This window comes from Eurosta solidaginis, chromosome 4, assembly GCF_040869045.1.
Source record: "Eurosta solidaginis isolate ZX-2024a chromosome 4, ASM4086904v1, whole genome shotgun sequence".
NCBI classification, from domain to species: domain Eukaryota; kingdom Metazoa; phylum Arthropoda; class Insecta; order Diptera; family Tephritidae; genus Eurosta; species Eurosta solidaginis.
The window spans coordinates 201,520,040-201,533,656 of record NC_090322.1 but is presented as its reverse complement, the minus strand read 5'-3'; the positions used below and the strand labels follow the sequence as shown (position 1 = coordinate 201,533,656).

The window sequence follows — 13,617 nt, the reverse complement described above, 5'->3', positions numbered from 1 at the left end:
GAAATTTTATTTGAGCTCAAGATTAAACAGCCAACGAGTTTTTGAAAAAGGGAGTGGCACTGCCCATTTATGCTAAAAAGTTTGATCTTAGTAACCGCTTTACCAATTTGTACCAAACTCGATAGACGTATTGATTTCTATAAAAATTTAATACTCGTTTGAAGGCGAAATGCCTAAGCTTTAAAATAAATTTGATAAACTTTAGAGAAATGCAATAACGAAAAGTATATATTTATAAATTACTAAATTAATTCTTTTTTTGAAATAAAAAATTAACTTGTACATAGATATCTTATTTTTCAGTAAAGTAACAATATTGATTAGTAAATCTCTTTTTCATTGTTGTGATAAGAAGTGAGAAACTTATTTTATCTTAACATAGTCATCGTCACTGGAACCATTTCTGAGCTATACGCATCTGTAAGATCTTTTTGTGTTCTAACATACCTCATAGATGATATGACTGGATCAGAAGAGATAGTTAACATGTTGAAAATGTCTTCGTTTTGTCTAACTCGTGATACTTTGCAGGTGTTCATACATCCATATCTTTTGTAGTCCTTGTTCATAGATTCTTGAGCTTCTTCAGACAATTCTCCTAATGGTAAACACTGGTACTCTATTAAATCTTTTCCATGTGCTAAAATTTTATGTAACATTGGTGTAAGTTTCTTCTCAGGTTACTTTTGATGCAGCAACTCTGTAGTTTTAGATGCATATTCTCCAAGTTTGGGTTCATTAACTGGTTCATGGCAGTTTAAAATATTTAAAATTACTCCCAATCTTTTTACAATATCTCTATCAACTCCTGTTATGCGAGCAGTCACTTCATCGTTTTCAAAAAAACTTCTTGAGGAGTTACCATCATTTGTATTTCCGTATCCATATTTTGGACAGTCAACTCTAAGGCCAATCTCCTTATAGAATGCATCCTGAATTATTTTTCTTCTCCTGTTTTGTTTCTCCTTACATGTTGTATTGTCGTCGAAAACTTCTCCTTATTGTGGTAGTGTATAAGCCAGCTTCAAAACAAATTCCATACATCTTATCCTAGCATACAAAGGAGATATTCCATACTCTTAATTTAGTTCGCCAGTTATTGAATCATCAAAATTTTCAAGACTCCTTCTCGTATTTAAATAATATCGGGCGGCACAATATAGTTGATGACGGACGTGGATTTTTTCAATATTCTGAAGCTTCATCTTTTAGTAGTAATGGAACAATAGAAGCCATAAACATATTACTATCTGCAATTGTTTCATCGTCTACATTTATTTTTTGTTTATATGCGCTTTGTCCTGATGATCCATCACAGCCCCACCTAGTTATCAAGGCTAGCTCCTTTGGCAGTGATTTCAACTTTTCTTCAGTAAAACTTTGAAGGAGTCGTGAAGACGTATGATCTATTAGGTTTTGTAGCTCAATTTCAGCTGATACTTCGATTATTTTGGGACTTAGAGGAACTGCTTCTTTCTTGGCTTGAGTAATTTTTTTGTATCCAGGTAAAATATCGGCATTACGTTGCAGTAATGACTTATGCAATATAATATATTTTTTCTTCGTTAAACCGATATCTATAAACAGCGCCAAAGCTTCTTCGGAAGTGTATTTCCTAGGTAGCACATTTGGTGGTGTGGGAAAGCTGTTTTTGATCCTCGTCAGTCGCACTGGACTTGCTACCGCAACTGCTTCTGTTATATGAGACTTCACGTTTTCTTCGTCTTTTTTTATATTTAATAGCCAGTGCACATGAAAGATGAGTCGTGGCCATAGCTTTTTTGGTATCAGACAGCTTCCTTTGCCTTGTGTAGGTAGAACACTCTTCAATGGGTTTTGTTGGTCTCCCTCTAGTTGGATTGGTTGACGTGACTATTTTCTTTGTATTATAATGTATTGTAAGCCAATTTTTTCTTCTAGGCCCTCCTTTTCTTTAATGCTTGTTTCACTCGCTAATTCTCTCATAATAGCCTCAACGAAGTCCCGTCTTGACTTTGTAGATTTAAAAACCGAAAATAGTTTCGAGTTTTCTAGATACATATTAGAATTGCCTTCGAGTGTATCTGACTAAATATTAATCTGTGAACTATATTTAAAAATACTATTCACTTTATTTAAGTAAACAGAATACTTAGTTCCATAATCTCAAAAAGACGAATGATAATGTGCATTGTATGATGGATAGCTTTATTTACCTACTCAAATTATTAAAATGAATTTCAGGTATACAATTCGTAACTAAAAAAATGTATGTTGTTAACAAGTTCCAATAACAAAAACGACCTTACGGCCGTACTGAATTATATATACCTGCTCAGGCGCGTATTTATGCCCAAGGCTTTTAAAAAGGCCTAAAAATAGGCATTTCGAAAAACAGGTATATCCGCCAACTTTTAACAAAAAAAAAAAAAAAAAAAAAACAATTTTTTTTTGTTTCAATCCTAAATTAAATAATCTTTAATTGCTATGCAAGAAAACGACAACCGGCCGCCGTATTTATACACAAAACTATTTTAAATACAACGAAAAGAAGAACAATTTCAAATTTTTCCCAATGTTGAAAATTGGTCAACTTTGAGCGGCTCTACCTGGTAAACTATAATTTTCTATGAAAAAACAGTTATATATCCTTGATCCCTGGACAATTCTCTATTAGAAACATATATTAGATTTAGCGAAAGCTTTCATGATTTTTTTGATTTTTGCCATGCTTTAACGGCAGAGGCGCCACTGTGCGTTGTACTATTAATTTTGAATTGGTTTAGGTTTCGTATGTTCATAGGTTTACGAAAGTGCCCGATTCACTGGTGTCCGTAATTTTCGTAAAATTACTTTTGTGCGGCCACACTATGTATCATGGCATGGTTAATAAATTCCCCATAAAACTAAAACAAATGTTCTAAGGAATTATGCATTTCATTACTTATCGGGTATTTGGAAACTGATTGCTTTCTATTTCTAATAGTAATATTTTTCGAAAAATCGCAAAGACGCAACACAGTTGACGGATGTTAATTCGATTTGGGAGCAAAGCGGCTGAAATTGTCAAAAAATTTGTCACCTGAGCAAATTTCTTGTTGTCAATTTTGACATTTTTTTTATAACTTTTTTGACTTGTGCAAGGCGAATTCAGTACCAGGTGTTGTTACCCCAACAGCTATTGCCTCTTTCTGATTATTTTCCATACAACGCCTTAATACAACAATAAGTCAGTTAATCGAAATCAATGCAAATTTTCTTTTGTCTTGACGGAACTAAACCAAATTCGTGTGGTCAATCCCCGTTTTGGAGTTTCTTTTAGTAAACGTTTTATTTGTGTATAATTTGAGTAAGGCAAATACATATGTGCACTCTATGTTTTTCATTTCACGATAAGTAAATCCGTTAGACACATTGTCTGCCAATTCAGATCGCTTTGAAATCAGAATTACATGGCGCCATGATTCACAAAAACCTTAACAAATGTCACAACAGACAAGCAACTTCATATTAACAATAGTTAACGAAATATACAAGCAATGCAAGAGTGGCGTATTGAGTCCGAGGGCATATGGCAATATATGGAAATGAAAAAGCGGATGAGTTTTCTAAAAAAGAGGCATCTATCGTAGACGTCCCAATCAAACTGGGCAAGATAAAAAACTGCATTTCATCGATCAGATGCAGTTCTTAATACCTTAAGAGCTTTTAACTGGATACTGCCTTCTGGCGTCTTCTGCTTTCAATTTAGGCCTCGCCAGTAATGAAGGAAGTGTGGTTGGCACGAGAAAGTCATCGAGCGCCTACTGTGCTACTCTGCTGGCTAAAACTGCAGCTGTGAGGAGTCTAAGAAAGTTTATAATATTTGCTAACAGGATAAAGTTTTTTTTTTATCATAGCTTCGTGTTTTTCATAGGATTTTTCATTAAATTCATTGAGCACACATTATTAAATTACTATGGGCTAATTTTATGTGAGGCTACCATAGACTGGCTAGTTCAGCCTTACCACGGACCTGTCAGTTCAGCCTTAACTCCTTTATAAAATTTGTTAGAGTAATGCACTATCTGCGAATTTGAATAAAGGATAGCGTATTTTAGACATCTATTGAAGCAAGCGCTGTATCACTATATGCTCTTATAACACTTTACGTGGTCAAGTATTCAGTAAACTTTTAGTTGAGATTAATATACGATTTTCTTGAACCGAACTCTACTTTTTAGCTCACAGCTGATACAGGCATGGCATATGAGTCAGCAGTCGATATACTGAATATGAGGTGACCACAACGTCGCACATTCTATGAGGAGTCTTTGCCAAAGCACCAAAATGAGCTTTTTTGAAGCGAAATACAATTTCTTACTTTCAACGAAAGTAGAAAGAGTATGAAGACAAGGAAATTTTTTTATTATTCGAATAATCTGATTAATCAGCCTTTTTCCTCAGATGTATACGGATAAATGATTAAAAGCCTCTATAATTTTTACTCGATAGGGCCCAATGATTACACTGGTGGTCATCAGCAATTTTTGTCTGCTGCGTGGAGTTTTTCTTTTGTTTCTCATTAATTTGTGATTGCTGATTTAAAATCTGTACTCAAATATCTTCTATCAGTCGAGTTTTTGGGTATCAAAAACACCTCTCAGTTGACATATTACAGCGGCGGTCCATTGCGTTATTTATTATGGGTTCATTAAAGAGAATGTGTGTAAACAAACCAAATAGGTTTCGTTTCATTTCTGGCGGGCATTTCTTCAATGAATTTCATTTGTATCCGTCAGACCTCGTAAAACAAGATTATAGGGATTAATTTGGTTCCCCGTATGAAACTGAAAACAAACCCCGGTTTCCAAATATCATATGTGCTGAGTCATTGCGCCGTTAGACCATCACAGCGACTTTTATTTCTGTGTGGTGAACATAACGGGAATAAACTGTAGATTTTACTCAAAATGGACGTGTTCCAATCGACTGACTGCTGTTCGATCAGTTCTTAGTGCTAAACATTCATCAGAACCTGAATTTAGTACATACCGCCAACATTCAGAGAGAAAGATGATAGCAATTATTCTGATTTAATAGACCGTGGTGAGCCTGAACTTTTTAATCAACATCAATTAGATGACTTAGTTAAATATCTTGGACTGCCAAAATTAGCAGCAAAACTGCTGGATTTACTATTAAAATAAAGAAATTTGGTAACGAGAGAAACTCATATCACGTACAACTGCTAACTAAAAGAATATAAAGGTAGTAAATTAGGCTCTTTGCCTATTGCATATTCGACACAGCAATGGAAGAGAACCTTATGAAGCATTTGACCAAAAAACATTGGGCTCTAAGGGAGTCTCTGATTCCAGGGAAGCTTAACGTCATCAACACCCCACTAGCATACCGTATAATATTACCTCCTCTACATACTAAATTGGTTCTTATGAAACAATATATAAAAGCCTTAGACAAAATTAGTGAATGTTTCAAATACATTTCTAAATAATTTCCAAAAATGATTTCTGAACAGGGGAAAGCTGGGATTTTCGATGGACGACAGATTAGAAAACGAATTAGTGATTCAGCGTTCACTAGCAGTATGAAAGCACCAGAAAAATATATACGGCACAAGTTTGTTTGGGTTGTAAAAAACTTTTTAGGAAACAGGAAGTTTCTCTGAGCATACAGACCCACTGATGCTACACTTTTAACATCCCAGTGTAAACATGAGTATCAAGATGAATTTTTTACACAACTTAGTTGATCTAATATGTAGAAGATTTCACCACGACCACACACTATAAGAAAGGTGATATCAAGGACACTGGAACGCACATTTGTTACGTAATCACTGCTGCAGTTTTCAGAGTAGTGCTCATGAATCACTCATAAAGGAAAATATCTTGAAAGAAAATTGAACTCACTGTAATTGATAATAGTAAAGGCTATTTATTAAAAAAAATTATTTTCACTAAAAGCTTTGATATTAAATATTTCGTAAATTAGATCTGCTAGGACAGCTTCTATATTTAAAATGAGGATAAAAATACTTTAACAATGATGCATAAAATTTCACGCAACAGAACTTGTGGCTACTAATGTTATCTTTCCATTTTTAGTGCTATTTGAAAACTTTAGTGATCATCGGCCAGCTCAACGTAGTTGCGTATTTGTATTAAGACCATAAGCAACCCAAACATTATACTCGATTTAATGAATTTCATTTGTATAACAATTCGTACCAAAACAAAAGTTTTTAGCTACGGCCTTGCTTTGAGTGCGGTTCCCTACCGAAAAAAAGTTTCGTTGCCAACGTTAGTTTGCCTCTGCAAAGCTTAATTAGTAGAGTATAGTATGTGAGCAACAAATTATAACTTAAATTTGCAAAACTTTTAAAGGACAACTTTTCCTTTTTATTTAGATTAAAAAAAACTTATATATGAGAAAAGTTTGACTTTTGAGTTTAAAGTCCCAAAGGTAAAGCTTAATGTAACAAAAGTCGATAAATTAAAGCAGATTTGCATATCACCTTGCTTTTTTTTGGTGTTAAAATTATTTCAGTGTATAACTAGTTTTAGTTTTTTCCTTAAGCGTTTGGAAGCGCTCTTTGTCCACTGCTTTAAATTCATATTTTGCGCGAGTTCGCTCACTTTTGTACATAAGGCAGCTTGCCAAAAACTTTGTGTATACCATTTACTTATTTATAATTCATGTTAACAACTTTCTTAAGTGTATTTACATTAATTACTCGTAAAATTATACTTACAATATGTGGCCGTCGTCAGTCGATCGATGGTGTCTTGCTTCAATTTGGAGTTTTTCTTGCCCATTTTTTTTCTGTGTGTTGGTATATGTGTTGATTTATTTTGTGCCGATTATTAGCAGTTAGCTTTCAAGCAATTAATCCGTTTATTTCCGTTATTTTTATAAATTTTATTTGTCTGATTTTCTTTTTTTTTTTAAATATTGGTGCTCATACTTTAAAAATCACAAGTTGGCCTATGAAAAATTTTATTGTTATTTATTTAAAATTGCTGGGAGTTAATCTGAAAATAAAGGGAAACAGTTTTTTTTTTATAAAGAAATAATAATTAGGTGCAATAAAAAATTTAGAGGAATATTTTGGTAGGGGACCACCCAAAGCAACTTTTTGTTGGGTAACGAAGATGTTTGCCGTGATTGAAAGATGATAAAACTAATCAACTAGCTAATGTTGCTCATGATTAACTTCTAATGGCATAGAAATAATATGGGTTTTCCAATATCACCCAAAAAATTCCAGGCAGCCAGGTAGCCGTCACTTGTAGCCTTTCACAATTACTTTTAGGCTAGCGTATGAATGCACAGTAATCATAAAGACCAAAACAGTGTTTCGTTAGGAAGGGTTTTTTAGGCAAGTTTCTGTTGCGGCTGTTCCGATAACGACATTCCACAAAGATTTTAGAGAGCACAATTAAAGTACTAGCCCGACCATCTCAGGAATGATTTGATATGAACTTATTAAACCTTGATGTATATTGGAACGATTTTCCGTCATCCGTTGTCAAATTTGGTTTGAGACAACCCGGTATCGGCATTGTGCCATCATCAGTATCAATATACATCATTTATCTACCCTGTCGGAGAATCAACAAAACAAATTAAGTCAGTTATTAAACCTTCTAAGCCATCCCTTCCCTCTACTTCCTGATTCCATGCAGAGCATAGAGTCGCCAGAACCTCGCCTGTTAAATATGTTTATGATACGTTCATATTTTTAGAGCAAAGACAAACCAAATTTTTTATACTCCCAGCTATGACAGTATAAGCTAAACGCAACTAACTAAGAATAAACAACCTAAAATCTCTCACTGATATCATCTTGTGATATGGGACATTGTAGTCTATGGTATCACCTAAGTGAGTTAAATCTAACCTATGCACAAATTTGTCGCGTTATCTCGTTTTATTATTATTATACCTTTTTATATTTTTATTTTTATTTTCTTTCTCCTTTGCCAAATAAAAAAATAATTTTTCAATTATAGAAAAATTAATAAACAATATTTATCATTGGTATTCCTTTGCCGGATGCAGATCCGGTACGTTCCGGTACCAAGCCCGTCCATATCGGGAATGATTTTTTTTTATGACCACATGCGACCTTCTAGGCCATCCCGCCCTCCCACTCCCTAGATCCATGAGGTGGTCGGGGTCGCCAGAGCCTCGGCTGTTAATGTAACAGGATTCGCCAGCGATAGGTGAGGTTGACAATTGGGTTGGAGAAGTACCCTTATTGAACTCTGGGCGATGAGCAGTCTCAACGGTTTAGGTCTCTTTGAAGTTATTTTTATTCTCAGTAGCAGACGCAAATGGAAATTGATTTGGGTATTTGACGACAGACTTTACTTTTCTTAACGACAATGCTGGTTTTCTTCCACGATTTGTGCCACTGGGTTGGTACTTGATAGCATTGAGTACCATTGTTGGTGTGCAGAGAATGATATTATGCACTTCCACATAAGTCTTGCCATCAGCGATCCATTTTTTTATGAAGATACGGTGCTCAGGTGCGCGCTTTTCCTTCCTGAGTATTACTGAATAAGGAGTAATAACAATTTAGCCATATGCTATAGAATATAAATTAAACAAACTAACCCCACTGCTCCTTTTAATTTTTTTACAAAGATAGCCGCGAAATTATAATTTTTTTCTGTCCTTTCTCACGTGCTACTAAGATTTTTACTGACTAAGAAGTCATAAATAAGAAGTAATAAATAACTTTCCCACCCGCTTTGGTCATAATTGTAAATCAAGTCTGCTTGACATTATATGTGTGTCTGACAGCTCTAAGAGCTTGGTTCTTTCCAGATATAAACCAAAAACTAGACTTTTTAACTTCAAGCTTAAATTATCTTTATGATAAATATATCCCTGTAAGAATGGCCACAGACTTCAATAAGAAACATCCATGGTTTACAAGAGTGGTATTACAACGTATAAAAACGAGAAACAGGCTGTACATTCGTTGAAAACGTACATCAATGCGCGAAAACTGGGAAGCATACTGCGTTGCCCGTAACAAAGCTAATCTGACCACGAAAAACTCTAAAACGCAGAACTACCGTACCAAGTTAGATGGACTCATGGAAAATAGCTAAAGTTAATCCAATCTCTAAAAATCGTTCGGGTGCCATTCCGTCAGATTTTCGGCCAATTAGCATACTTGCTTCTTTGTCAAAGGTTTTGGAAAGGCTAATGGTTACGCAAATAGTTGAATATCTAGACAACAATAATCTTCTTGCCGAAAACCACTCAGGATATAGAAAGGGTCACAGCTGTGCAACTGCTATCTATAAAGTAATTGATGATATTAGACCGTACTTGGATAAAGGTGATTTAACTGTTTTAACTCTATTGGACTTCTCCAAAGCTTTTGACAAAGTTGACCATACAATACTTTTGCACAAGCTTGAAAAATATTTTTGGTTTTCTGAAAGCGCCGTAAATCTACTCAAAAACTATCTTAGTAATCTTTGGCAAAAGATTTTGACTAAAAATATGGCTTCTGAGCTAAGAAGATTGTATTCGGGGGTACCTTAGGGATCCACTTTGGGCCCGATTTTGTTCAGTATTTTTATTAATGATATGGTCTACTGCTGTAATAAATTGTGTCAATACACACAATGTGTACATACACCTGTATGCGGATGATGCACAATTATATCTATCCCGTCCCACAGGACTATGTAAAGATTTGATAGCTAGAATCAGTGATGATCTGACACAATCTCTATTTGGGCCAAATGTAATAATTTGAGTCTTAACGCAATAAAAACCAAAGCCATATGTATTTTACACAAGCCGAAATGTGAGGAATTCTTTCCCCCAATAATTTTAGAAGACTCGTCTATAAATTTCGAGTCAGTTGTAATTAGCCTTGGTTACAAAGTTAATTCATACCTTGGGTGCTCCGATTATATAAAACAAACCATATCTAAAAGTTATTTCATTCTAAGAAAGCTGTGGTACACAGCTAACTTCGTCCCGCAGGACACAAAATTACGTTTGGTGAAAACCTTTATATTTCCACTCATTTCTTCTGGCGAACTCATCTACGGGCACCTAGATAGCGCATCTGAGCGAAAAATTGCAATGGCCCTAAAAAGCTGTGCAAGGTATGTGCTTTGTAGGCGTAAGTATGACCACATCTCACAATTTAGTTACAAGATACTCGATTCCAATCTGGCTTGCTACTTGAAGTACCGTAATCTTATTTATATGCATAAACTCATTAAAACGAGAAATCCAGAGTACCTTTTTGAAAAGTTGGCTTTTGCGTATTCGATTAGAACATGCAACCTCATCGTACCAAAACATCATTATAATACTTCATCACGAACGTTTTTTGTCAGTGTTGTCAAACTCTGGAACTCTTTACCAAACAAAACTAAATGGACAAGAAATCCCAAATAAATAAATATTTCTTCCTATTTTCTTTTAGTGTTTCATTCTTATGAACTTTATTTCTGTTTTTCTTATTTTTAAGAATGCAATTTTTATATATATATATGGATGAATCCAACCCCACGGCACCGAAAAAGGCCAAGACGCAGGGAGGCTGGACGCGATCTTTCGCCGAAATTGCCAAGGATCGGCAGATCATTGGCATTATAGAAGAGAGCACCGAGGATGGCAGGATCCCGAAACAACAATGGAAGTGGATTGAGTCCGCGATCGCTACAGTGGCCGTTAAGGTTAAGAAAGACAACCCTGGTCCACCGCCATCTTACACCGGTGCAGGGTGGTTCCAAAGCAATGGCAAGCTAATTGCCTGTAAAAACGCCAGGTCGGTAAACCTCTATAGGGCCGCCGTCATGCTGATAGGGGTGGTATTTCTGGGCGCGCTCCTCAAGGAAGTGGAGGCGGGTGATATCCCCACACGACCAAGGGCTAGAGCCTGGGTTCCAGTGACGCCAACGGACCCAGCTGACATCCTGGAGCTGCTCCAGGAGTACAACCCGCCACAGGTTTGGAAATCAACCCGGATAAAACCGAGCTTGTCCTCTTCACGAAGAGGTACAAAGTAGCAAATCTTACACCGCCAAGAATTGGGGATACGTTCTTAGCGTTTAGTGATCAAGTCAAGTATTTGGGAGTCATTCTGGATATGAAGCTATTATGGAGTGACCATAAAGTGAAGCGATCCAAGAAGGTAGCACCAGAGCTGTTCACCTGTAAGAGGGCAATTGGCACCTCCTGGGTATTCTCCCCTAAAGTGACCTACTGGACTTACACAGCCATTGTGCGCTCGATTCTTCTTTATGGTGCCTTAGTCTGGTGGCCTGCACTAGCTAAAAGTACCTATCTTAAAATGCTTCAAAAAGGTGCAACGGAGTTCGGAGCTCTGCATTACCGAGGCTCCTGGCTCCACTCCAGATTCCGTTACATACATACAAGGATACACAGATACATAGACAGATACAGGTCATGCTAATAAAAGCTTGTTAAACAGGGCTCCAGTATGCTCTTTCGTAGATGTGCCATGCATCCACTTCTATAATTAACAAAGGAGTACGTTTTTCCCATTATGTGCAAGGTTTCAAATGTATGGCCATTTGGAGTGGTCATAAGTTCAATTGACCTTATGTCCGTTAACCTTATGTCACCCCATCATCACATTATTGCATTGTAATCGAGCCTTGATACGTGTGCAACGTTTCAATCAAACTTATGACCATTAAAAGTGGTAATAAGGCCAATTGACCTTATGGCCGTTGATCTTATGTCACCACACCATCACATTAATACATCGTCATCGGCCCTTGATACGTATGCAAGTTTCGAATTAATCAGACTTCTAGAAACCGGTGAATATTAAGCTCAAAAATTCCGTTACATACATAGATAGATACAGGCCAAGCTAATAAAAGCGTGTTAAAAAAAAATGTTAGCAAAAAAATGCAAAAGCAAATATTTTGTTTATAAAAAAACTAGTATGTGTATATAGCAAGTAAAGGTGTCTCATTTCGGGTGTAACCGAACATTATATACTCAGCGTGAGCTTCAATTGTACATTTCATTTCAGATAAATTATGTTTCTACTTAACACGTCACCACGCCCGTGTAAAAAAAAATGTCTCCCCATTTCCTCTTACAATAAAACTTGATAATTGAAATATCATTGATTCAAAACTATTTTTTGCTAAGTTATAGCTAATTATTCTAGTATACTACCCTTTTAAACTTGTTTTATATCTAAGCTGCCGTGGTCTTTAACCGATCCCGTCCATTTTTAATAGAAATATTTCCTGCTATAGGGAAAAAATATGTACACAATTTCATTTCGATTTGTTAATATTTTTTCGAGTTATGGCTCCCGAAACATAGAAAATTGCTTAGTCATAAAAGGGGCGGTGCCACGGCCATCTTTTAAAATTTGAAGTTTTTCCTATTCACTGTTATAAATCCACTTGGGAAATAAAATACCATTGATATAAAGCTCTTTTTTGCAAAGATATAGCTTATTTTATCCACGACCCTTTTAAAAATCTTTTATATAAAAGTTGGTGTGGTCCTTAACCGATTTCGTAAATTTTTCTTTAAAGCACTCCTAATAGTAAAAGCAACCACTCTGCCGAATTTTGTTACGATAGGTTTAACAATTTTTGATTTATGATTAATGACATTTGTAAAATTGATTTTATCACAAGTGGGCGGTGCCACGCCCATTAAAAAAAAAATTCCAAATTTTTATCCAGAGTCTGAATATCAGACCACATGTCAAACTTCAATATTCTAGCTGTATTATTTACTGAATAATCAGGTTTTTGTGTTTTCCAAAATCCCAATATATAAAAAACACGTGTCACTATGTTTGAGACCAATGGTCTTCTAAACTACTGAACCGATTTTGAATTTGTTTTGAACCCCGTGTGTAGTTTGATCTATCTTGAGATATAGAGTAGGTGACTAAGGTCTCAAGATATAGGCCAAAACGTGGGCCCGGGTACACGTAGAATGTGTTTATAGAATATGGATATCAAATGAAAGCTGTTGATCAATGTTTTAGCAGAAGGTAATTTTCATACCCCTGGGTGACTAGGGTCTCGAGATATAGACCAAAACGTGGACCCGGTTACACCTACAGTGTGTTTATAGAATATGGAAATGAAATGAAAGCTGTTGATGAGTGCTTTAGTAGAGGGTAAATTGCATACCCTTTGCGACTAGGGTCTCGAGCTATAGGCTAAAACGTGGCCCCGGGTACCCCTAGAATGTGTTTATAGAATATTGATATCAAATGAAAGCTGTTGATGGGTGCTTTAGTAGAGGGTAATATTCATACCCCTGGGTGACTATGGTCCCGAGATATAGGCCAAAACATGGACCCCGGTACCCCTAGAATGTGTTTATAGAATGTGGATATCAAATGAAAGCTGTTGATGAATGCTTTAGTAAGAGTAATATATTATCCAGAGGCGGACTGGGACTGGGATTAGGACTAGGACTGGGACTGAGACTCGGAGTGGGACTGGGACTGGAATAAAATACATACCACCCTCTGGGGCAGGAATAGGGGATGCAGAAGAATGAGAAGGAATTGAGAGAAGAGAAAAGAGAGAAGGAGATTGAGAAAGAGATACAATGAGTCGAAGATGGAAATAG

The 13,617-nt window shown here is 36.0% G+C and overlaps 1 protein-coding gene across 8 annotated transcripts in view; it reads right to left on the bottom strand.

The window, feature by feature from the left end:
* The window catches only part of LOC137250896 (frequenin-2), a 287,641-nt gene that overhangs the window by 121,403 nt on the left and 152,621 nt on the right, over window positions 1–13,617 (bottom strand). For 7 of the 8 annotated variants that reach the window (XM_067784578.1, XM_067784576.1, XM_067784580.1 and 4 more), the window contains one exon: window positions 6,737–7,016. In XM_067784578.1, the coding sequence (XP_067640679.1) occupies window positions 6,737–6,800 (64 nt within the window). In that variant the 5' untranslated portion in view covers window positions 6,801–7,016. The remainder of the gene's footprint in view (window positions 1–6,736; window positions 7,017–13,617) is intronic. The other variant, XM_067784585.1, reaches the window with a different exon arrangement.